The sequence below is a fragment of the Hyperoodon ampullatus genome, assembly GCF_949752795.1.
Source record: "Hyperoodon ampullatus genome assembly, chromosome: 3".
Lineage (NCBI taxonomy): Eukaryota > Metazoa > Chordata > Mammalia > Artiodactyla > Ziphiidae > Hyperoodon > Hyperoodon ampullatus.
The window spans coordinates 92,361,801-92,387,878 of NC_136916.1; the positions used below are offsets into that span (position 1 = coordinate 92,361,801).

The 26,078-nt window shown below is 45.0% G+C and overlaps 1 protein-coding gene across 1 annotated transcript in view; it reads right to left on the bottom strand.

The window, feature by feature from the left end:
- Positions 1–403: 403 nt before the first annotated feature.
- Positions 404–26,078, bottom strand: part of SORD (sorbitol dehydrogenase) — a 35,430-nt gene continuing 9,755 nt past the window's right edge. Inside the window, exons 2-9 of the mRNA XM_079701026.1 lie at positions 25,450–25,483; positions 21,630–21,794; positions 13,802–13,961; positions 9,646–9,764; positions 6,503–6,568; positions 5,350–5,525; positions 1,620–1,741; positions 404–698 (exon numbers count right to left, since the gene is read on the bottom strand). Of these exons, the coding sequence (XP_079557152.1) occupies positions 533–698; positions 1,620–1,741; positions 5,350–5,525; positions 6,503–6,568; positions 9,646–9,764; positions 13,802–13,961; positions 21,630–21,794; positions 25,450–25,483 (1,008 nt within the window). The 3' untranslated portion in view covers positions 404–532. The remainder of the gene's footprint in view (positions 699–1,619; positions 1,742–5,349; positions 5,526–6,502; positions 6,569–9,645; positions 9,765–13,801; positions 13,962–21,629; positions 21,795–25,449; positions 25,484–26,078) is intronic.

Sequence of the window (26,078 nt, forward strand, 5' to 3'; positions counted from 1 at the left end):
CTCCCTACTTGTGGTTTTTTTATTTTATTAATTTATTTATTTTTGGCTGCATTGGGTCTTGGTTGCTGCGCGCAGGCTTTCTCTAGTTGCGGAGAGCGGGGGCTACTCTTCGTTGCGGTGCGCGGGCTTCTCATTGCGGTGGCTTCTCTTGTTGCAGAGCATGGGCTCTAGGTGCGTGGGCTTCAGTAGTTGTGGCATGCGGGCTCAGTACTTGCAGCTCGTGGGCTCTAGAGTGCAGGCTCGGTAGTTGTGGCACACAGGCTTTGTTGCTCCGCAGCATGTGGGATCTTCCCGGACCAGGGCTTGAACCCGTGTCCCCTGCATTGGCAGGCAGATTCTTAACTAGTGCGCCACCAGGGAAGTCCCCCTACTTGTGTTTTTAAGGCACACCAACTCCTCTGTGTAAGCCTCTCTTTTTATAATGAATTATTTTAATTATTCTTACTACTCAAAAGAAACTTCCACCACTGCCCAGCCAACCACTCAACCCCAAGATGCTGAGAGTGGGGACAAGGACAGAGCCCAATTCATATCATGGATTCTGGTCCTTGGGGTCGCACTTGATCATGACTTTCAACCCCAATCCCTTTTTGGATGTTTCAAAGGCCTCCAGAGCTTTCTCCAGAGGAAACCGATGGGTGACCAAGGGCTTTACATTCACAGACTTGGATGAAAGCATTGAAATCGCCATCGGCCACCTGGAAAAGATCACAAGCATCACACTCAACTTTTAGGAGGAAAGAGGGAGGTCCCCAAAACTACCCAGCACAAGATAAGTTTGGCCACATTTGTTTGTAGCTCTGTGGTTCTGCAAGGGTCACTTCTACAGGCCAACAATGGTGGAAAGGATCTTATGACTTATAATTCAGGAGTACAGAGTCTGTTCCCAAATGTCCCCTGCCGTCTGCAATGTCTGCCATGAAGCCTAGAATTCATTTGGCATGAAGGCATAAGGCATATGGAAGCCACTGTGAAAAGGCAGATAAGCCTCCAGCGGGGAAGCCCAGGATGATCCAATCATACCCTTTAGCAGCTTGGCTTGGCAGAGTTTACTGGAAAACTAGCACTCTGCTGAGGGAATGGTTACAGACTCTGAAGATGGAAGAAAGGGCCACTGGTGGGGAAGGTGGTCCTGGACAGAGTGCCCCAGCAGGGGAGAGGATGGACCCACAGAACATGAGGTGGGATTTATTAAGACCCTCTCATTTCCCAGGGTGGGACCTGGGGATCTGGAGTGAGAACCAAGGAACTTGAGTTCTTGCGGTTGTCCTGCTTCCCTCCTTCTTTGCTTTAAAGGGGGAAAATGGAGATCTGGCCACTTAAAAGAAATGGAAAAGGGAGGGCCTAGGCAATGAGTGGCAGACATCCAAGAAGAGCATGTTTCAAAATCCCCCTCCCCCCCTCTTTCCCTACAGCCCTGTCAGCTCTGCCCTCCCATTCTTTAACCACAAGTGAATGCTCTATCTTTGGATCCTTATCATAACACACAGGCTGTCAGTGTGGCCAGGGAGTGCCCCTCATGAATAAACAGGAAGAGACTCTTTGTCCCAGAGGCCACCTAGGGACTTCCCTGGAGTTGCTGGCCACTCGCCACCCTGGCTCACCCACAACATACTCACGTGTTGCAGTATCGAAACACACCCTTGATGTCCACCTCCCTGGTAGCTGCGTGCACTAGGGGCACACTGGTCATCTCAGAGCCCAGCCCTACAAGCACCAGCGTCCCACCAGATTGAGTGGCCTGAAGAAGAGGTAAGAACAAGAAAACCAAGAAGATAAGAAAATACAGACCCCACTCACAGTAGCACTGTTGCCATACAAACAGGTAAGTATCCAAAAATTTCAGAGCATGACTCTTTCTATACTGCTGGACTCTTCAGCATGTTAACCAAACTCAACAGAGCAGCAGAGTAAACAATGTCTCCTTTAAAGATCCTGAAATAATACACTTACCAGTGGAGGCACAGTGGGAGCATCTTCTGCTGTCCACAACATCCCAGGAAACAGCAAACGTTCTCCAGAGAGCAATGAGAATCTCCCCTACAACCATCGCTGACCCTTAAGCAGTCTGAGCATCTTTCAAAGGTTTACTAATTCAGGGGGCATCTCTGGTGGTGCAGTGCTTAAGAATCCGCCTGCCAATGCAGGGGACACGGGTTTGAGCCCTGGTATGGGAAGATCCCACATGCCGCGGAGCAACTAAGCCCGTGCGCCACAACTACTGAGCCTGTGATCTAGAGCCTGTGAGCCACAACTACTGAGCCCAAGTGCCACAACAACTGAAGTCCACGTGCCTAGAGCCCGTGCTCCGCAACAAGAGAAGCCACCGCAATGAGAAGCCCGCACACTGCAACGAAGAGTAGCCCCATCTCGCCGCAACCAGAGAGAAGCGCACATCAGACAACAAAGACGCAACGCAGCAAAAATAAAATAAATAAAATTTAAAAAAATAACAATTAAGAAAAAAAAAAGCTTTACTAATTCAGTACCAGATGTTGGTGTCAGCCACTTCCTCCTCCAGAGTGCTCCCCACAAGACAGAGTGTCAAACCTCTAACGGACCACCTTCTTGGTAAAAAAAAAAACAAACTACCAAGCACTATACCAATGGGGAGGGCTGTAGGACTTCTGTGGTTTAAAAACTGCCTTGTATGTGCAGGCTGGCAATTAGAAATTTTTGTTCCAGAGACATTCTCCCAATGGTATCAGTCATAATGGATTCATCAGTTTCCTCTTTGAGTGGGCAGAGAGCAAAATTTTCCCCGACAATCTCCACATAACTTCACGAGTGCTAGGCCTGCCCCAGAGATTTTGGGGGGTCATTGTGCTCAATGCTGTGAGGGACAGAAAAATGGACAATTCATTCATGCTAAGTTTTCATTACAGTTAACAGCAGAAAGCACTTACTGGGACCATTCTAAGTGCTAAACAATGGAGCAGTAAGACAGCAAACATCACAGCTTCTACCTCCGAGGGGAAGGATACACCCTGGAGAGAGGGCTGTAGCGTGGAGGTGACTCCCAGCATTTGTACTTTTGAGCTCTGGGACCCTAGACAGTGCTCTCTCAGCCATGGGTTCCTCATGTGTGAGAATAGGACGATGCCTCCCCCTCAGCAGGGCTCTTAGGGGTGACAGTCACAGTGGCTGGCAGTAGGATGGGCTCAACGTTTGGCATGTTTTCTGTTTTTATTGAAGCGCAGTCACTTACAAATCACCTGTGACATATAAACACTGTCAGTAAGGGGGAGGGTATCTCACAACTGAAAAACATTGCTGTCCTCATTGGAAAAGTGTTGGGGGAGGGGTTCAGAATCGTGAGGGAGCCACAGAATACATTGAGAAATTTTCCAGGAAAACTGTTGCCCATTCAGCACTTCCTCTCCACCTGGTAAGGAGGAAGAGGAACCTCTTCCAAACTGGTCATCCCAGGCTGCCAGGAGGCCAGTAGCTTACTGACCATAGGCAAAGGAAATCTCAGACCACTGTTTTGTTGTTGTGACTTCCACACCAAGGAGATGACATCAATTCTACCCTAAGCATTTGCTATGTCTTCTCACGAACATTATCTAGACATCACATGGCAGAAAGGTGACTCTCAGGTATGTCCATAAGGTGCCCCCGCCTAACCTGCCCTTTGGCAGAGTGACCTGTAGCATTCTACAGCACCTGTCATGCATGATGCTCCACTCCCCACTCAGGACAGGCACCGGCTTCAGGCTTCATAAGGCCCTTGTGTCACATTTACCTCCACGCCCACCTCAGGTAGCCTGGCAACTGGACCCCCACCATCAACAGTTGGAGATATCAACTTGTTCTCAGATGCCCTCCAGGCAGGGCACAAGAGGAAGGAAGGACTTGCACTAGGAAGCCATGTCTTTTACTGCCTCTCTCTTGAGTGGGGGGTCACTGACCTGCTGACAACTTGAAAACAGTAGACGCACCTTCCTGGTCAAGCCCTCAAGGTGTCTGGCACAAAGCCAGGCACAAGGCAGGAACCCAAGCCCTGCCATGGGTCGAACACAGCTCCACTGATCACACACAGACCCGTCGCCCTCTGGGTTTTGGTTTCTCTTTCCCCCTTCCCACAAGGTGACCACTGACTGTCTTGGACAGTGGAGCAGAGAGCTGGCTGATTCCAGCTGGAACAAGGTTAGGGCAAAAGTGGCACCTGCTCCTGCCTCTCCCGCTGCTTCCTTGGCCCCCGGTGCCATATGCATCTTGGTAGGAGGAGGGGAAGGCAGCTCTGGCTGGGTGTGCCAGGCTTGAGGGCCCTGCCACACAGCTCGAGGGATCAGGTTTTCCCAGAATGCCTTGCACGGTGGACAGTGCCCTTGTGTGTGACTGGCTGTGACTGAGAAGGAAGGAAGAAGCATGTGCTGCTGTGAGAAAGCAGTTTGGGAGACAGGGCAGGAGTGCCCAGCGGTGGCAGCTACCGATGCTCTCCCCAGCCCAGCCCCTCCCACCCTAGCACTGGTTCCTTGTCCCCTCTATCCCTTCCTCTCCAGAGGAGCCAGATGGAGTAAGGAAAGCCCAGGCACTGGAGCAGTGCGCTCAAGGCGAGTCACTGGGCCGCTCTCCTTGTAAAATGTGGAAAACGAGAACTCATTTTCAGGGCTATTATGCAGATTAGGCATCATGTTTATAAAGCACACAGCAGAGGACACGGCCCACGGTAGAGCTCGGAATCTAGCTCTTATTCTTTTCTTCCTTCTTTTCCTCATACTTTGATTTCTCAATTTTACTCCTCCCTGCCCCTCCCCCTCCAACATCCCATAAATTACTGGTGGGTTGCTGAGGGGTAAATCAGGTATTGGCAGCTTATCTGTTCGTAATTCTGGGAAAGGACAGTAGTAGACAACTGTGACACTGAAATATCACCTCACCTTTGTGACTAAATGAATTAACAACTCAGTTTGTATCAATGACTCAAAGACTACAGTTTTCCTCAATAAAACAAGATAGGGATTTCCCATACTCAACTAAGGCATGCTTCCTTGTTCCTCCTGTTGATTTTTTTTTTTTACCAAGAGCACTATTTTCATGATCACAGATGTGATCATAACAACAATCCCATTCTAAAGGTATGGGTCACTTAACATCTTTCAAGGCCCATGTATATCTGTTACCTAGTTTGAACTTCACAATAACCCAATGAAGATGTTAGGGAACTGTCACTACCTCCACAAGAGAGATAAGAAAGCAGTTAACAAAGAATTACCTGGTTGGGGGAGGGGTGGTCAACATAGCAAATCAGTGGAGAAGCTTGATCCTAGGAATCCTACTTGGTTCACTACCCTGCACTGATTCCCTGAAGCTGCCTACCAGCTTAGCTACCCTTATTCCACTCACGTATATGCCCGCCTGGATGGAGGTCTCCACCCCTGTGCACTCGATGGTAACTTCTGGCTTGCACCCCAGCAGGCCTTCCACTTTATTGGCAATTTCCTGTGGGCTCTCGTTGGAGATCTGGAGGAGGAAATCAGCTCCAACTTCCTTGGCTTTAGACAACCGAGAGGCTGACAGATCTAAAGTTGAACAAAAGTTTCTTTCAAACTGAGAAACTGGATGGTGGATTAGGAAGAAACAATGAAGGTGCAGATTCCGATGGCAAGGAAGCTCTGGTGTAGTGATGGTATCACTGAGCCCAACACACATACTCTCTAAACACACCCTCACACATAATCTCTTAGAAAACTTCTCAAACATCCACATCCTTCTACACCCCGATACACCCCCATACATACCACACAGCTCTACACAGCTACACACACACTCTCTCACCTTCTCACACAAAACACGCAATGACATCCTTCTGCATCCCCACTCCCCTCATATATCCCCAACACCCCATACACCACACAACTCTACATGCCCACCCACACACTCTCATATAACCTCTCCTCACACCTACAAACACTCTCAGATACATTATACACACACACATTCTCTCTCACGGATGCCTTCTCCACACACACACACCCTTCTATACCCCACACGCTTCCATCATACCACACTGCTCCACACACACATACCCACGTCCTGTCAGAGAAGCTCTCCTCACACACACGAGTACATGTCTCTCACTCATACCACACACCTCACACATAAACATCCTCTTATAAACACATCACATACCCCACTAACTCCACATCACACACACACACGCACACACACCCTCTGAGCTTGGTCAAACAACCCAAGGGCTGAAACTCTTCTTAGGACCAAGTGGGCAGTATAAGCATCTGAGGTCCGCACATAAAGAGCCAGGTCCTCTTCTCTGCAGCAGCCACCCTCTCCCAGGAGCTTCAAAAGAGTCTCCTCCTCAGCCCTGACTTGGTCATCTCCTGGGTGGGCTTTTCAACCCTGGAACCCAGAAGAAAAGAGCAGGAGCCTCGTTAGAAACCCACTACTCCAGGAAGGGAACAGGTCTCATGCTCCTGCTCCAAAACTGTAGGCCCAGCTGCTTCCATCCCAAGGAGATTTAAAAAGAAGAAAACCTTACCAGTCACCACCACTTGAGATGCACCCATTGCTTTGGCCACGAGCAAACTGACCAGTCCAATTGGCCCTAAATAAAGCAGGAAATAGGAGACATTTGTGAAATATCAAACACCAGCTCTCCCCCTTGTCTAGGCCATGGACAGGAACTGTATCTTTTGAGTACCTCTAGCATCTATCCCAGTGCCTAACATATAGTGAGACCTTAACAACTGTTTGTTGAATGCATGAGTAAATGAGTGCATGAGGGACTGTCCTCTACCTGGAATCTGCTCCCAGTGCTGGGCTCCTCTTCTCTCTTTGACCCCCTACCTTCTTAGAACCCAACATGCCTCCCCAAGGTGAGATGTATCCTTTCAGGTGCCCTCTGAGAACCACCTTGGAGGGTGTCCTAGGTTGACCCAGTTAATCAGGCAGCTCCAGGATGTCCAGGTGCCTGAGAATCAGCCCAAAGACCACCTGCTTCCCCACTTTATAGGCACACTAGATGGTTTTACCACAAAAACCAGACCACAAATAAGGCTATGCAGAATATCTTTGAGGATTTGCTTTTCGGACACTCCCCTTGAGAATAATTTAGTGAGTTCGCCCAGAAAGCAAAACACTGAGAAATACCTGAAATAACCAACAAAGGGGTGACTACTTAACTTAACTACAGAAGGATACTACACAGCTATTAAAAATTATGTCGTCTAACTCTTTTATCTAATGACATAGAAAAATGTTCACAGTATATTAATTTTTTAAAAGAGTAGGTAAAATGAAGCATATTCAGGATGATCTCATGAGTTAAACAAACAAAAACAAAAACCAAACTGAAATATTCTACACCAAAATGTTAAAAGTGGTTCCCTCAGGCTGATGGGTGATGGGGCTATCAGTGAATTTTTGTGTGTGTGCACGTGCGTGCAGGTGTGGTATGTATGATTTAACTTCTTTTTCTATAGCAAAAAAGTATTACTTATGCAGAGTTTTTTTTTTTTTTTTTTTTTTTTTTTTTTTTTTTTTTTGCGGTACGCGGGCCTCTCACTGTTGTGGCCACTTCCGTTGCAGAGCACAGGCTCCGGACGCGCAGGCTCAGCGGCCATGGCTCACGGGCCCAGCCGCTCCGCGGCATGTGGGATCCTCCCAGACCGGGGCACGAACCCGTATCCCCTGCATCGGAAGGCGGACTCTCAACCACTGCGCCACCAGGGAAGCCCTATGCAGAGTTTTTTAAAATAAATCTGTCACGTGAATCCTACAGTCTGCTGGCTCATTGAGGCAAATCTGTTCTACACCCATCACCCTGCTTAGGAAGCCCTGTAGTCACTTATTTGGCCCTGCCAAAGAAAATCAGTCACAAAGTGTATGAGGATTAACTCAAAATGGATTAGTGACTTGAATATAAGACCCGAAACCATAAAACTCCTAGAAGAAAACATAGGCAGTAAGCTCCTTGACATCAGTCTTGAGTTTTTGGATTTGACACCAAAAGCAAAGGCAATAAAAGCAAAAATAAACAAGTGGGACTGTATCAAACTAAAAAGCTTCTGCACAGCAAAGGAAACAACAACAAAATGAAAAAGGCAACATGTTGAGTAGGAGAAAAATATTTGCAAATCATATATTTGATATGGGTTAATATCCAAAATATATATAAGAACTTGCACAACTCAATAGTAAAAAGCAATCTGATTGAAAAATGAGCAGAGGATATGACTAGACATTTTTCCAAAGAATCCATACAGATAGCCAAAATAAACATAAAAGGATGCTCGACATCACTAATCAGAGAAATGTAAATCAATACCACAAAGAGATATCACTGTACCCCTGTTAGCATGGCTATTATCAAAAAGACAAGAAGTAAAAAGTATTGGTGAGGATGCAGAGAAAAGGAAACCCCTATGCACTGTTGGTGGGAATGTAAATTGGTGCAGACACTACGGAAAACAGTGTGGAGATTCCTCAAAAATGATCCAGCAATTCTACTTCTACTCAGAAGTGGAATTTTATCCAAAGAAAATAAAAACTTACTCAAAATGTTATCTCCATCCCCATATTCACTGCAGCATTATTTACAATAGCCCAGAGATGGAATCCACCTAAGTGTGGATGAATGGATGAATAGGCAGAGAAAATGTGGTGTGTATGTGTGTGTGTGTGTGTGTGTGTTTGTATATAAAATATTCCATAGATATGAAGAATAGATATGGAGCTGAGCTCATAGATATGGAGAATAGATTGATTGCCAGAGGTGGTGGTGGCAGCAGTGAAATGGATGAAGAGGGTCAAAAGGTACAAACTTCCAGTTATAAAATAAATAAGTCCTGGTTATCTAATGTACAGCATGGTGACTAAAGTTAATACTGTATTGCATGTATGAAAGTTGCTAAGAGAATAGATCTTAAAAGTTCTTATAAGAAAAAAAATTTTATAACTGTAAGGTGACAGATGTTAACTAGACTTATTGTGGTGATCATTTTGCAATATATACAAATAACAAATCATTATGTTGTACACTTGAAACTAATATAATGTTATACATCAGTTATATCTCCATAAAAAAATAAAAGTGTATGAGGAATACCAGAGTACACCCACAAGGAGTGAAGCATGTTGTTTGAGTCACCAGAAGCAGTTAGAAGCCTAGATGATTCAGTCTAAGGCCGCTAGGCTTGTTCAAGCGACGGGAAGCAGGGGAGGAAGAAGGCAACTAGCTGCAAGCCAATGTGGGCAGAGTGCTGACTCACAGTGAGCTGGACCCCACTCCTTCTGCTGGTCGTAACCATGGGCCGCCTCATTCTGGAAGGACCAGGAGACCAGTTCTCTAGGATGATTTGAAAGTTCCAAAAGTTGCCCTTCCCTTTACTACCAAAAATATTTCCCTAGTTTCCTGTCAAGGGTTGAAAAATAATCCCAAATTGTAATCTTTAAGTGAACAAAAGGGTTATGTTGCCTAGGAAATAACATTGGTTACTACCATGCCTGCAGATATTTATTTAGCAAAGTGCGTGTCATTGAAGGAATGGGACACTGTGATCCTCCCTAACCCGGAAAGATTCTAGGACCAATTTCAGCCCTTGGAGGGGGAATGAAATGGGCAGAGGGATCCCCATATTCCCCTTTAATGAACTCATAACCAGGGTGTCATCTGTTTCTTACCAGCTCCGCACACAAAGACCTTGTGCCCCAGGGTGACTCCAGCTCGCCGGCAGGCATGGATCCCCACAGACAGTGGCTCAATCAGGGCCCCTTCCTCAAAGGTGACATTGTCAGGAAGTCTGAGGAGTCATTCAACACACTTAGTTAGTCCTTCTGGGTTAACAACAATAACAATAGCTAATATTTACTGAGCTTTAATTTATGTGCTGGGCAATGTGCTAAGCAATTTACATACATTCACTCATGTAAATCCTCAGAATAATTCTGTGGTAGATATTATTATTCCCATTTTACAGACGAGGAAACCAAGCCTTGGAGGATTAAATGGCTTGCTCCAAAAATTCAAAACCAGTGAGTATTGAGAGGCTTAAAGGGTTTGAACTGGAAGCCAGATATGTCTGATTCCAGAGCCCATATCATACTGCTCCCCTCTGAAAATGCTATCCAAGATAAAGTGTGGTGTGGCTGTCATTCATAAATGAAAAGTTCATTTCACAAGGGTTTAACTTAATACCATTCCAGCATTTCATCTGCTTCTCAAACTTATAACATTTCTGGTTTCGTTTTAGCAAACAATCCAGACTATCAGCAGCTTTGCAAAACAGTGATTAGAAGCTGACTTCACTCTGTACACTGTCTCCCATATTAACACGCTCCAGAAGAACCACATCTGATAGCAGCAGCTGCCTGGCTGTCCCTGGATTGGTTAAGCAGATTAAATGCTGTGTCACCTTTGCCACTGGGTTCTTGGTTTTCACTTCCCTGTCCACTGGCACCTTGACCCTCTTAACCATCCCACTGATGAAGACAGCAAATATTTGCATAATGCTTCACAGATTTAGAGACTTTCTCCTCCATATCTCATTTAATCCTCACCATGAACTTGTCAGGCAGGAAGGGTAGGCTTTGTTGTTGGTGGTGGTTTTTTGTTTTTTTTTTTTGGCCACAAGGCTTGCAGAATCGTAGTTCCCAGACCAGGGATTGAACCCAGGCCCTTGGCAGTGAAAGCCCAGAGTCCTAACCACTGGACCGCCAGGGAATTCCCGGGCAGGCTTTGTTTTTACCTTTATTCTACAGAAGCAGAACTGAAGCTGAAGACATTGAGAGACTTGCCCAAGGTTACAAGGCTAGTGAGCAGAAGAACAAGACTTAAACCCAGATCGCCTGATTCCATATCCTCTGCCTGTCCCGCATCGGCTGCCTCTCGGTACAAGCAGCTCCGTAGTTAATATCTAACTTCTGCTAGCTCCTCACTGCCCAGTATTTATTCAGCACACCCACAACCTCCGCATGCAAGAACGTGAAAACCCTCAAGTTCCAAAAAGAGAAAAAAGTGGCAGCCAAACCATGTGCTGATCCCCATGATCCTTCTATTCCTGATCCTCCACAGAATAAATAACAAGGCCTGCATTCGGCCTGACTGGTGCCCACCACCCCTTTTTTCTCCCCTCCCCTCTGCTTCTCTCACATCATTTCCCACACGCCAATCCACTCTCTTGCTCTGACTGTTGTCATCATCCCTTCTACCCACCAAACCTACCCCATCAATTCCAAATAAGGGGGAAGAGTTTGAAGTGAAATAATGAAGATTCCCAAACTCTCTCAAGGACCCCCAGTCACACACACTCTCTCCGACAGTCCTGCCTCTTCACATTTGGGCCTCCCCCAAAGCCGGTGCTGGGGCTAAACTGAGGGTGGCCTGTGGTCAGGAACTGTGTGCTCCTCTCATCTTCTGCTCTGACTTCCCTTTGGAATAAGAATACCAGGGAGAAATGGGATTGGGGATGGTGATGAGAGAGGATTGTTACATGGGAGATTATTCCACTGATTAGGCAGATGCTGCCTTATCACACATGCAGCCGTAGCCAGAGTCCTGGGGTCCAGCCCTTTTGCCACTGACCTGGGGAGAGTTACTGGGTCCTCCTTCCCCAACCTTGTTCAGTGGAGGTTGAGGGAAAGGGGATGAGTTTCTTCCCGGCCCTAATTGTTCATGATTTTACAAACACCAGAAAATGACAAAGCAACTTGGTGGTTTTCAAAATGGGATTCAGGAAATAGGAAAAAGGGTTAAAGAACGATCAAGAAGCCAAGGGGGAAGCAGGAAGACAGAAAGAAAATAAGGTGGGTCGGAAGATAAAGAAGGTGTGGCAGTGTACAAATCCGCACAAAGAGAAACCAGAGAGAAGGGTGTAGATCCACGGCTGGGCTGGGGACATAGATACAAAGTACCCCAGGAGAAGAGGAAAGGTAGGGGTTGCATGTCCCCTAGAGGCCCTCCACAGCCCTCCCCTTGCCATTGCCAACCAGAACACTTCCTCCCGCACCATTCCCTGCAAACCACTTGCGCCCCCGTCCCCCGCCCACGATTCCCAGTGCAAGGCTCCTTTTCAGGCCTATCCCTGTAACATCCCCCAGATACAAGGCCATAGCTACGACACATCATGGCACTGTTTACTGAGCTCCTCTTCAGTGCCAGGCCTCGTGCTGAGTACTTGATATGCTTTTCCCACTGAATCCCATCTCTAATTCTATGCATTTCATCATGGCGATATTATTATTTCCATTGCACAGGAGATTGAGGTTACAAAGTTTAAGTACCTTGCTCAAGGTCACACAGTTGGCAAATGGGAAAAACCAGTGGTTAGTCTCAAGCTTTACCACCATGCTCTTCTGCTTTCCACGAAACACTTGTTTGCCACTTTGACTTGGAAAGGACCCAGAAAAAGTGGGAAGATTCAGGAACCACTTGCTCAAAGGTGGACTCTGCACAGGTAAACTGCTCTCTCCTAGAGTGCTGACTTAAACTCATCATGAGGTCCCTGGCCTGTGACTCCTCTCAAGACTTCCAGTAGGCACTAGAAAACTCAGATCTGTCAGACCGCCCCTGACTGGCACCTGGACTTCAAAAGACAAGCCCCATCCTGGCCCAAAGAGTCACTGCCAGGACCAGGCTGGGGTAGGAGGAAAATGCGCCTCGTTGGTTCAGAAGGAAAGCAGCATCCCAGAGCTCCATGGGCTGGGGCCCATGCAGAAGGTATAGAACTCTGCTTCTGCCAGACACAACTTCCCCAAATCACTTTGACAGTTGAGGTAGGGTAGTGAGCACAGGGCAGGAGCTTGAGAATCACAGCCACCCCAGCTTGACTCCTGGCTCTGTTCTGTGTTCAAGCCAATTAGCCAGTTAGCCTTCTCCTGCCTCTGCTGACTCTCACACAATACTGCAATACTGGTGCCCACCTCGCCATTACAGTTATGAAAGTTAAATAAGGCATGCAAAGCACTTATTAGCACAAGGCCAGGCACGTAATAACAATAATTGTGGGGACATCCCTGGTGGCACAGTGGTTAGGAATCCACCTGCCAATGCAGGGGACAAGGGTTCGAGCCCTGGTCTGGGAAGATCCTACATGCCGCAGAACAACTAAGCCCGTGCGCCACAACTACTGAGCCTGCGTGCCACAACGACTGAAGCCCACACGCCTAGAGCCAGTGCTCCACAAGAAAAGCCACCACAATAAGAAGCCCATGCACTGCAACGAAGAGTGGTTCCCACTCGACACAACTAGAGAAAGCCCACGCACAGCAACGAAGACCCAACGCAACCAAAAATAAATAAAAAAACAAACAATTGTGACTTTATGTGCATTGCCTTATTTAATCTCCAAGTGATTAAAAGAGACTGAAGCAGAAGAAGGTTAAGTCATTTCCTCAAAGTCACTCACTAGGAGGGAGTGGATCCAGGGTCCCAAAGCTCATGCCCTGGCTCCATGCCACAGTAAACCCTAGTTGTTGCCAAGGTTTCTACTGTTACAAGATCTCTTTCTTGTGGCTGCAGTGGAAACCAATAATGGAGGACAACTACAATAAATTATCTCCAAGACGGCTGGAGAGGAGTGAGTGATTTCAGCAATGATTTTCTATTATTGCTCTAGGTGAGGGAAAGTTAGACTGAAAGACTAAAAGCAAGCACTGTGAGTCAGTCTTAGCCCTAGTCAGGCTACCCTCCCTCAATGACTCCAAGAAGGGCAGGCCTGCCAAGGGATGCCTCATGTCTAGAATTATGAGCTAAAAAGAATGAAGAAAACTAGAAGAAAGAGCACCAAACAAACATTGGAGAAGAGGTCCCAGGTGGCACAGCTGGGCCATGGGCACTAACTTGTAGCAGAAGTTAGCATTGTGCTTGTAGAACCGGCAGAGGTTCCCGTCATCAGGGGGCGTGGCACAGAAGAAGATGGTTGGTGACAGATTGTATCGGCCAATCTTGCAGAATTCATCAGCTTCTCGGGGAGCACCAGGCTCAATGGCAACACGATCACCTGGGGGAAAAAAAAAAACACAGGCAGGGGCAGAGATGCTGTGAAGAGATACGTGCTCATGGACAGATGCCAGCAGGGGAATCTGGCCAAATGAGCCTCCCTCCCCGCTGGGGACCCAGGGAACGCCAGGCAAGCCCAGCCCATTAGTGCTCGCAAAGGAAATACCAAATGCAGCACATACACTCTGGAAGAAAATGACCAGTCTGCCTCTTCACAGGCTGGTTTGGCTTGCCTGCTCTTTTATTGGCTCATGGAACAAGCCAACTTGCCCCTCCAGCTCCACAGCCACCTCCCAGCTTGGGAAACACACAACCAGTCCCATCAAGCCAGGTTTAGTTCCCATTTCAAACTGCTGTGAAAGAGGTGGCTAGTGTGTGGAATTTGCAGGCATTTTTTTCTTCACCTGTTTTGATAATATGCTAAAGGGAGTCATAATGATGGCATGGTTTATGTTCAGTCTCCTAGACAATAACTGATTCCTGGTTAGCAGAACCACTAAGGCAAATGACCCACAGAGGCCTCAGACTCTGGTAGAGCAGAGTAACATTCAGGCTTGTGAATGGCCAGCTCTATTGTACTTCTATTCTGTGTCTCACTAGGCCCACTTGGAAACCCAGCTTTAGAACTGGCTCTTGCATCTTCTTAGTATGAAAATTTTCAAACGTACAGCAAAGTTGAAAGAACTGTATGGTGAACACCCAGATGTTCTCAACTTGGTTTCTTCACTTAACACTTAGCTACAAATTAATCTGAAACTTAACCTTCAAGGTAACTGGGACAATATGCTTGTAGAAGTGTTTGCTCCCCTTTGCTTTTATCATCAGTGTACCTCTTTAATCCCCTTCCAGCCTGATTCACTTATCTTGTTATGAGAATAATGTGTAACTTTGTGGCTGAAGACTTGCAAAGAATGAAGATAACGGGAACTTTTATTCTCAAAATAGTGACATATTACCTGCAGCCACAGATTCAATATCAGCCCTGAGAATAAAGATCCCTGGTACTTAAAAAAAAAAAATTTAGCTACATTCACTTTATCACATATCACATATCCATGCCATTTATCCATCTCTCTTCCATCCATCAATTCATCTTCTTTTCTAATGCATTTCGAAGTAGGCTGCACACATGGGTACACATCACTCAGCTTCCTATCATTATACTTCAGCTTGCATATCATTAACTAGAGTTCAAAACTTGTTTATGGTTCCTTATTAAGGTGAAGTTTAGATGCTGACAAAATGCACAAATATTAAGTAGATCATTAGATGAAGCTGATAAAGGCATTCACTTGTGTAACGTAAACTCCCATCAAGACAAAGAACATTAACACTACCTCAGAAATTTCATTCCTTCAAGTCCCTTCCCAGCCAATCCCCACCCCCGCCACCAGAGGGCGTACTAACAGAGTTAGGGCCCACCTGTGCCTGAGGACTGTGTTAGGAGCCTGAGAAGAACCTGTGAGAGGTCTGCCCTTCACCAAACAGAGACATATTAAGCTATTTTTATAAGTCTTTTGTGTTCAAAGGACTTACCGGATACTGTAGTACTGGTATGTAGTAAGTACACATTAAAAGTACCGGTAGTGATGGTAGTAATATATAGTAGCATTAATAACAATCTTTATTGAATTTATCATTATTATAATTATCTGAGCTGGTACTATCACAGAGGAAATTCAAACAATAAGATAAAAAGGCAGGAGGATGTGACCAAGATGGCAGAGTAAGAAGAACCTGAGCTCACCTTCTCCCATAGGCACACCAAAATTACATTTACAGAGCAACTATCAATGAGAACTAGCAGAAAATATTTCCCACAACTAAAGATATGAAGAAGGAACTACAACAGATGGGTAGGAGGGGCAGAGATACAGTATAGTCAAGACCCACACCTCTGGGTAGGCAACCCACAAACAGGAGAATAATTACAAATGCAGAAGTTCTCCTCCAAGAGAAATCAAGGTCAGAGCCCCACATCGGGCTCCCCAGCCAAGGGGTCCTACACTGGGAAGATGAATCCCCAAAACATCTGCTTTGAAGGCCAACAAGACTTTTGTACAAGAGAGCCAGAGGGGGCTGTAGGAAACAGAGACTTCACTATTAAAGGGCACTCACAAAATCTCACACACTGAGACCCAGCACAGAGGCAGTAATTTTTTTTTTTTTTTTTTTTTTTTTTTGCGGTACGCGCGCCTCTCACTGTTGTGGCCTCTCCCGTTGCAGAGCACAGGCTCCGGACACGCAGGCTCAGTGGTCATGACTCATGGGCCTAGCCGCTTCGCGGCATGTGGGATCTTCCCGGACCGGGGCACGAACCTGTGTCCCCTGCATCGGCAGGTGGACTCTCAACCACTGCGCCACCAGGGAAGCCCAGAGGCAGTAATTTGAAAGGCAGCTGGGTCAGAACCACTTGCTAATCTTGGAGAGCTTCCCAGAGAGGCAGGAGGTAACTGGGACTCCTTCTGGGAACATAGATGGTGGCGGCAGCAATTTGGGGGAGCCTGTTCTACCACAAGAACACTGGTGCTAACAAGTGCCATTTTGGAGTTCTCCCTCTTGCCTATTAGTGCAAAGGGCTTACGTGCCCACCAGTCAGTCAGAACCAGTCCCAGGACCCCACAGGCTGCACAGCCAGCCATGCCAGGACTCAGCCTCAGCTACCAGTGGCTGGCAGCCTCAGCACAAAGCAGGGCATGGCCGCCAACTAGGCCAGGAACCAGACCCACCAACCCACAGTAGTCAGCATGCCACAACAGAAGGCCCCATGCAGCCCACATAGGTGACACCCCTCTGGTGACCAGAGGGAGCATGCTGCTGGACCCATAGTATATCTCCTACATCAGCCTAATTCTCTAAGATTGGGAAATGAAACTGATCTAACTAATGTATAGGAATAAAAACAGAATTGGGCAAAATGAGGTGGTAGAAGAGTATGTTCTAAACAAAGGAACAAGATAAAACCTCAGAAGAACTAAGTGAAGTGGAGATAAGCATCTACCCAATAAAGAGTTAGTTCAAGGTAATGATCATAAAGTTGCTCAATGAACTTGGGAGACGAATGGATGAACACAGTGAGAAGTTTAACGAAGAGTTAGAAAATATAAAGAAGAACCAAACAGAGCTGAAGAATACAATAACTGAAATTAAAAATAAATACACTAGAGGGCTTCCCTGGTGGCGCGGTGGTTGAGAGTCCGCCTGCCGATGCAGGGGATACGGGTTCATGCCCCGGTCTGGGAGGATCCCGCGTGCCGCGGAGCGGCTGGGCCCGTGAGCCATGGCCGCTGGGCCTGCGCGTCCGGAGCCTGTGCTCCGCGGCGGGAGACGCCACAACAGTGAGAGGCCCGTGTACCGCAAAAATAAATAAATAAATAAATAAATAAATACACTAGAGACTCTGGTGGGGCTAATGGCGGACTCTAGGAGGGCTCACGCCAAGGAGTACTTTCCAGAACTTCTGCTGCCAGTGTCCTTGTCCCCGCGGTGAGCCACAGCCGCCCCCTGCCTCTTCAGGAGACTCTCAAACACTAGCAGGGTAATATGGAAAATCAAAAACTGTGCTGTACCCCTACAATCTTCCCTTGAACTCCCTCCCAAATTTCCTTATAATAGTTTTAGAAGATTTGCCTTTCTGAATAAAGTTATTTACTACTCCATCTGACTTTTTATTTTCATGTAGGATATGAGGTGGAAGTATACATCACTGAGTTGGGACTTTTCTTATTTTTAATATAAGAATCGAATGCTATAAACTTCCCCCAGACACTACTTTAGTCACATCCCACAACTGTCATTGTTTTTTTATTACCTTTAATTTCAAAAAAAATTCTTTTAGTTTCCTTAGTGACTTCTTCTTAGACATGTGGTTTATTTAGATGAGTGTCATTTAATTTCCACATATTTGGGAGTTTTCCAGATATCCTTCTGTTATTGATTTCTAGTTTAATTCCATTATGATCAGAAAATGTATTTTGTATGACTTAAATTCTTCTAAATTTGTTGAGGTTTTATTTCCCAAAACATGTTCTATCATGGTGAATGTTCTATGTGTACTTGAAAAAAAATGTGCATTCTGTTGCTTTTAGGTGTTACATTCTAAAAATGGCAATTAGGTCAAGTTGACTTTAGTATTATTCAGGTGTTCCGTATCCTTTCTGATTTTGCCACCTTCCTGTTTTATCAGTTTTTTAGAGAGGAATACTGAAGTCTCCAACTATAAATACAGACGTGTCTATTTCTCCTTTCATTCTATAAGTCTTTCCTTGGTATATTTTGAAGTTTTACTGTTAGGTACATCAATATAGAATTATTATGTCTTTCTGGTGAATTTTTGTAATACTTCTCTTTATCCCTTGTAATAGTCTTTGCTCTGAATTGTATGTTTTATGATATTAATATAGTCACTGGCTTTCTCTTGAGTAGTGTGTGCATGCTAACGTTTTGTATATTTTTATTTGTAATCTATTTAAATATTTATATTTTAAAAGGGGTTCCCTATAGACAACATTTTTTAATATGATCTGACAATGTTGAAACAGAGCAGGACCCTACTATGGTCCTTCCCCCCATGTCCTCAGCCTGCCTTTTGTCTGTGGAAAAACTTTAGCCAGAGAATAAGTTTAATCAGAGAAGTGAGAAAATGCAGAAACAAAGGAAAACAGTCAAAGGAGAACAAATAATAATAATTTAGTCATTAAGCATACTCAAGGAACTTTAGTTCCTTCTCAAGGGTTATAGATAATATTCTGAGCCATGTCCTGTGAGCTGTCTTATAGATACTGAAACCCCCTTCCAGGTGGAAAAAATTAACTACATGATGACCAGACTGAAGCCATGACATAAGCTGCCACAACTCCGAGAACTGGCTTCAAGGAAATGGGAACAAACTGACCCTGGAACTGAAGCCTAAATGTACTTAAATCAAGATGACCCTGATCAGACCACCTCATGATTAGTTTCAAGATGACTGTCAGAGCTGACTGTGCTGTTTTTGCATGTAGCCCCCTCCCTCAGTCTATAAAAGCTGTAGCCAACTGAATGTCAGAGGGAGGAGTCGGCCTTTGGACAGGCGTCCGCCCTCCCCCCTCCCTCCCCCACCCTGGTTGCTGGCATCTAAAATAAAGCAAGCTTTCCTTTCCACCAAAAACAAAACAAAACAAAACAAAAAAACACTAGAAGTAATCAACAGATTAGATGATACAGAGGAATGGATCAGTGAGCTGGAAGACAGAGTAGTAGAAGAAAAAAAATTCTTTAAAACAAGGATAGTTTGGGACTTTCCAGGTGGCGCAGTGGTTAAGAATCTGCCTGCCAATGCAGGGGACACAGGTTCGAGCCCTGGTCTGGGAAGATCCCACATGCCGTGGAGCAACTAAGCCTGTGCACCACAGCTACTGAGTCTGCGCTCAAGGGCCCATGAGCCACAACTACTGAGCCTGCGTGCCTAGAGCCCGTGCTCCGCAACAAGAGAAACCACCGCAATGAGAAGCCCACGCACCCCAACGAAGAGTAGCCCCCACTCGCCGCAACTAGAGAAAGCCCCTGTGCATCAACGAAGACCCAATGCAGCCAAAAATAAATAAATTTATTTATTAAAAAAAAAACAAGGATAGTTTAAGAGATCTCTGGAACATCAAGCATACTAACATTAGGGGGCTTCCCTGGTGGCGCAGTGGTTAAGAGTCTGCCTGCCGATGCAGGGGACACGGGTTTGTGCCCCGGTCTGGGAAGATCCCACATGCCGCGGAGTGGCTGGGCCCGTGAGCCATGGCCGCTGAGCCTGCGCGTCCGGAGCCTGTGCTCCGCAACGGGAGAGGCCACAACAGTGAGAGGCCCGTGTACCGGACAAAAAAAAAAAAAAGCATACTAACATTCACATTATAAAGGTCCTAGAAAAAGAAGAGAGAGAAAAAAAGGCAGAGAACTTATTTGAATAAATGATAGTTGAAAACTTCCCTAACCTGGGAAAGGAAACAGATATGCAGGTCCAGAAACTACAGACTCTCAAACAAGATCAACCCAAAGCAAAATTTAAAGAGAAAAGGAACTAGTGACACACAAGGGAACTCCTATGAAACTGTCAGCTAGCTGACTTTTCAGCAGAAATTCTGCAGACCAGAGAGGAGTGGCATGATATATTGAAAGTAATGAAAGGGATAAATCTACAACCAGGAATAAGAATATTCTACCTGGCAAGACTATCATTCAGATTTGAAGCAGAGATCAAGAGTCTTCCAAACAAGCAAAAGCTAAGAGTTCAGCACTACTAAAATGGCTTTACAAGAAATGTTAAAGGGACTTCATTAAGTGGAAAATAAAACCACAACTAGAAATTTGAAAATTATGAAAGGAAACATGTCATTGTTAAAGGCAAATATACAGTAAAGATAGTAGATCAATCACTCATAAAGATAGGAGGAAGGTTAAAAGACAAAAGTAGTAAAATCACCTATATCCATAATGAGAAGCTAAGGGATACACAAAACAAAAATATGTAAAATATGATGTCGAAAACATTGAACATTGGATTGGGGGAGTAAAAGTGCAGGATTGTTAAAATGCATTTAAACTTAAGAGATCAGCAACTTAAAATAATCACATGTATATATATATATAGGTTTTTATGTATATAAGTATTTATGTATATCCTGATATCTGGTCTCCTCAACTAAACTGAAGCATCCAGGGATCATACCTTCTCAATTTTCTATATCCCCCAAAGCACTGGGCACAAGGCTGGACCCATTGTAGATGCTGATTAAGCGCTTGTTATAACTTAAATTTAGAGAAGCCCACTTCCTATTATGACTTATATTTAGAGACCTTGTCCCACAGGTAAGAACCAATCAGTGGCTGTTGGAACCTATGAACCTCCCACTTTGGGATAACCCTGCAAAACTTCAGGGGCTTTCTCGACTTCACTGATGATAAATGGAGGGCCTGACTTAACATTCCCAAATGAGACACATGCCTAGCTTCTTCAGAGCTCGTGGATCCCTCACCATGCAGTCAGGCTCAGAGAGCCTTATAACACAGGATGGCACCTCCTGAGAACTCCCTCCTTCCCCCAAATAATCCATCATCCCCAGGCTACTCAGTGGCCTCATCAGGAAAGGAAGGTTAAAGCCAACAGCTGGCTATTCTAAGACAGCTTGGATTTAATTCACTGAGTTGGGGAACATCACAATCTGCCACAGCTGAGAATTCCTCCCTGAATTAAGCAAATCTAGAAAAATATTGGTGGTTTCCCAGTCATCCAATAAGATCAATGCTGCATAGAAGGCCCTGGTTCTTAGCATGTAGAGGCATTCTGTGGTTCCTGTGGCTGGAACGTTTTTCCCCTCCCCTTTACTTGGCTTATTTCTTACTTGCCTTCAGATGTTGAACTAATTGTCCTTCCTCAGACAAGCCATGGGCCTGGAGGGTAGTATACACCGATCGCACCCTGTATTCTCCTCTGCTGCCCTCAACACAATTTTGATTAATTTACTGTCTGTCCCAGCTGCCTTCTCCTGTGGAACATAAGATCCATGTGTGTAGGAACTGAGACTGTCTTGTTCATTGCTGTATCCCCAGTGTTTAACAGAGGGCCTGACCCTGAGAAATCACGTACAAATACTTGTGTTGAATAAATAAACAAATCCATTGGCTGAAGGGCTTTGCTGACCTGGTTTTAGGTGTTTGACCAATGATCCCACTTTTACGACTGTTCCTGAGGCTTCATGCCCCAGCACCATTGGCTTTTTCACAACAAAATCTCCAATTCGACCATGCTGCCAGTAGTGGACATCTGAGCCGCAGATTCCAACAGAATGCATCTTCAGCAGCACCTCTGATAAGATAAAGGAGAAGGAAAAAACAAGTGAGGGAGGGAAGGACCTCTCTGCCCCTCTGAGGCACCCTGGAGTTTTTCCTCTGGATGAACGAGAGGGCTTGGTTTCAAAGGCCAGGTAAAAGATTTAGATCACAGAGAAAAACAAGCTAAACAGAAACCTTAAGTCTTGTAAGGCAAGAAAGCTTCCACAGAGCAAAATAATTGCATGTGAGGGCTAATTCTATGCATCAGCTTGGCTTGGATATGGTGCCCAGTTGTTTGGTTAAATGCTAGATGTTGCTGTGAAGGTGTTTTTTAGATGTGATTAACATTTAAGCACATCCATGTTCATTGCAGCTTTACAATAATCAAGATATGGAAACAATCTAAGTGTCCATTGATGGATGAATGGACAAAGAAAATGTGGCATATATACACAATGGACTATTAGTCATAAGAAAACGAAATCTTGGGGCTTCCCCGGTGGTGCAGTGGTTAAGAGTCCACCTGCCAATGCAGGGGACATGGGTTCGAGCGCTGGTCTGGGAAGATCCCACATGCTACAGAGCAACTAAGCCTGCAAGCCACAACTACTGAGCCCACGTGCCACAACTACTGAAGCCCATGCACCTAGAGCCCATGCTCCTCAACAAGAGAAGCCACCGCAATGAGAAGCCCGCGCACCGCAACGAAGAGTAGCCCCTGCTCGCTGCAACTAGAGAAAGCCCATGCGCAGCAACGAAGACCCAATGCAGCCACAAATAAATAAATAAATAAATAGATTTTTTTAAAAAAGGAAATCTTGCCATTTGCAACAACATGGATGGACCTTGAGAGCATTATGCTAAGTGAATAAGTCAGAGAAAGACAAATACCTTATGATCTCACTTATATGTGGAATCTAAAACCAAAACCCAAACCAAAACAAAACAAAAACGTACCAAGCTCCATAGACACAGAAAACGGTGGTTGCCAGAGGCAGGGAGTGGAGGGTGGGTGAAATGGGTGAAGGAAGTCAAAGGGAACAAACTTCCAGTTATAAAATAAATCAGTCATAGGGAGGTAATATACAGGATAGTGACTATAGTTAATAACACTGTGTTGCATATTTGAAAGTTGCCAAGAGAATAGATCTTAAAAGTTCTTGTCGGGACTTCCCTGGCGGTCCAGTGGTTAAGACTCTGCACTCCCAGTGCAGGGGGCATGGGTTCAACCCTGGTCAGGGAACTAAGATCCCGCATGCCGCACAATGCAGCGCCCCCCCCAAAAAAATGTCCTCATCACAGGAAAAGAAATTTGTAACTATTTGTGATGACAAATGTTAACTAGACATTGTGGTGATCACTTCACAATGTATACAGATATCAAATCATTATGTTATGTACCTGAAGCTAATATAACGTTATATGTCAATTATACCTCAATAAAACAAATATTTAAACCAGTAGATTTTGAGTAAAGCAGATTACCCTCCATACTGTGGATAAGCCTCCTCCAATCAGTTGAAGGGCTTAAAAGAATTCTGAGGTTTCCTGAAGGAGATGGGATTCTCCTCAAGACTTAACTGAAGTTTCAGCCTGCTGGTTATCTCTACAAATTTCAGACTAGGCAGCTTCCCCCACCCTGTCTCTCTCTATATCTAAGTAAATCTATATATAAATAAGTATAAATAATAACTTTTCTCTCAGGTCTGTTTCTCTGGAGAACTCTGATTAGTACCGAATGAAAGATATTATTAGTAGGAAGAAGTGTGTCAACTACCTAAGAGAAAAAACCTGTTTTCTAGGAGATAACTGTTTCCAGACAATTAATATGCTATGCTTGATTCTTATCTATTCATGAGAGAGGGTGGCACAATCTAGGCTTGCCAATACTTTGTGTGCTATAAGGCTGAGTTCTTCATGCCTGTTATTTTATTCAAAAGTGCACCTTTAATTTAAACCATCCAAAGATTTCAACTGGCATTTCTCCTTCACAGGTTTGAATATAGTGAGATTTGGTGATATTGCTGTTGTCAGTTTTCCAAGTTTAAAATAATGATGCTACTGAGCCCCTTTGTTGAATTAAATCCCAAAGGATTACTGGCCTAGTCTGACTAAGTTTACCACATTACAAAATATCTCCCTGAGAAAAAGTTCTGCCTTAGAAAGACAAAGAGACCCAAAGCTCAGCTCTGCACTAAGATGTCTTACACACTGCCCTTGCCACAAACCATGGGAGATCCAACAGGTGTGGCTTTGTAGAACTTCCTTCATCCTTGGCTTTGGTGAACAGAGTAGGAAGTGGCAGGGTAGATCCTGAGATCAAAGGTAGGGAAAAGTCATCCGAGTTACGAAAATTATCTCAGAGTTTCCTCTTGTGAAGTTACCAATTTATAATAAGAGATTAAATTTGAGTTGCTAGAACTCTAGCTGAAATTTACCATCATTTCCCCTTCCAATTGAAGGGTGGCAAGAAAGAGAGCAGGATGCTGCTCCAGAGAGAGAAACAGTAAAGGATCCTTTGGATACAAAACAGCACCCCCCCCCTTTTTTTGGCCACTTCTGGAATCTACACCAACTTTTCAGAACACAATGAAGTGTCTCTTTCACTTCTCTGAACATAATATCTCAGTAAAAACACTGAGCCTTAAATATACATTACTTGGTAATGTATAGAAACAGCTATTGTCTGTATTCTTATTGCTATAATAAATCAGTAACCCAACTGGCCTTTGGGTAGCAAAGCTCTAGAGGCTCCAAGAAAGCTGCCTTCAATCTGATGTTCACACAGAAGCCACAGTTCTGGGGTAAGGTGGGACAAGGTGGGGAAGCACACTCCCAACTCATCAAGGACAGAAAGAGACCCGAGTGGCTGGGTGTGGGATGAGCTATCTACAGTCACTTTGCCCCTTACCACCAGCCTCACCTCCTGCTGTGGGACTCCAGAGATGGAAGGAATTAGAGAACTGTCAGTTGTGATCTGCCACAGCTAAGAGGGTGGCATGACCTCCAAAGGTACAGACACCACCCCAGGAAACATGCATGTCAGCTCAGCTCAGCAGGTTCGGCCAGAAGGACTGGAGCAAAGGTGAAGGGAACCCTGCCCCAGTGTGCTCACCCGCTTTCTGCTCCTGGTTGATTAGGGTAGTAGGGTAGGGCTGCATGGAGCCTCTCCCATCTCCACAGGACAGAAAGTTCTGGTCTTCCTGGACCTTCCTGGGTGTTCCCTTTTGTAATTAAAAGATTAAGATCTATAGACTCACTCCTTTTCAAAGTTTGGATTAGGGTTAGGACATGATTCAGCCACCCAAATATAAGCCACACAAATATAAGCCACCCTCCAGCTTAAAGAGTAACTCTGTCATTAGTTCAAAACAGGAACAATTCTGCCTTTGGTCCATAAATTGAAGAATTTTATGTCAAAAACTCTTTGGGACAAGTCAGCAGTTTGATATGGTAACTCTCTTGGTTCTACCACTGTTTCTTTTATTTCATGTAGCAGCCAGATTGAATCTATCCAGTCATGCTGGGGACAATGGACTACGTTAAAAGCCTAACAAAAGCATAGTTTTTAATGGAGGCTTTTAAGTAATAAACAGTAGGGAAAGAGGGCTAAATGAGCAATGCACATGTGTCTCCAGGGTAAACAATAAGAAACAATAAAATATAAGGCAAGTATTCCCAGGACCTACCATTTGGGCCTGGTTCAGGGATAGGATAGTTCTCCTAAAGGAAACAAAATAGAAAAACCATTTAGTATGCATAATAACTTTACCTTACGAACATTTTCAATCTTTTTTTAAATTAAAGTTTCATTCAAATACTTCTTCTTATAATTAACACAGACTCAGACCATACTGCTGCTGGGTGGATGCCTGAGGGGCTACCCTGAATACTGCTGACTCTAACTTCTGACCTCATCCCACCCACTGGTGCAATTTGCCGTGGACCAAGAAAAAGTATACTACTTGCACACCCTGGCAGAAAGGATGCTTCTGGGTCTCTAATATGGAATGTGGAAAATATATCCTTAGATACAGATTTGTTTGGTCTGGCAAACTCATACAGGGCAACGATGAGGTGTTTCTGGCAGTTGCATAGGAGGGTTTTTGTCTCTAGACAGGTTGGAGAAAGTGTGTGTGCTCCGCTCATTCACATCAGTGCACAGACCAATAGTTGTTACTTACTCTCTTCCAAAACCTCCCATGTGGTGTTTTAGAGGCCCCTTGGGAACACATAGGACCTGCATTTTGCCCACTCTCACCGAGTTAAAAAGCAATCTGGTGTTCACAGCTATTTATGATGAGGATGATGATAATTT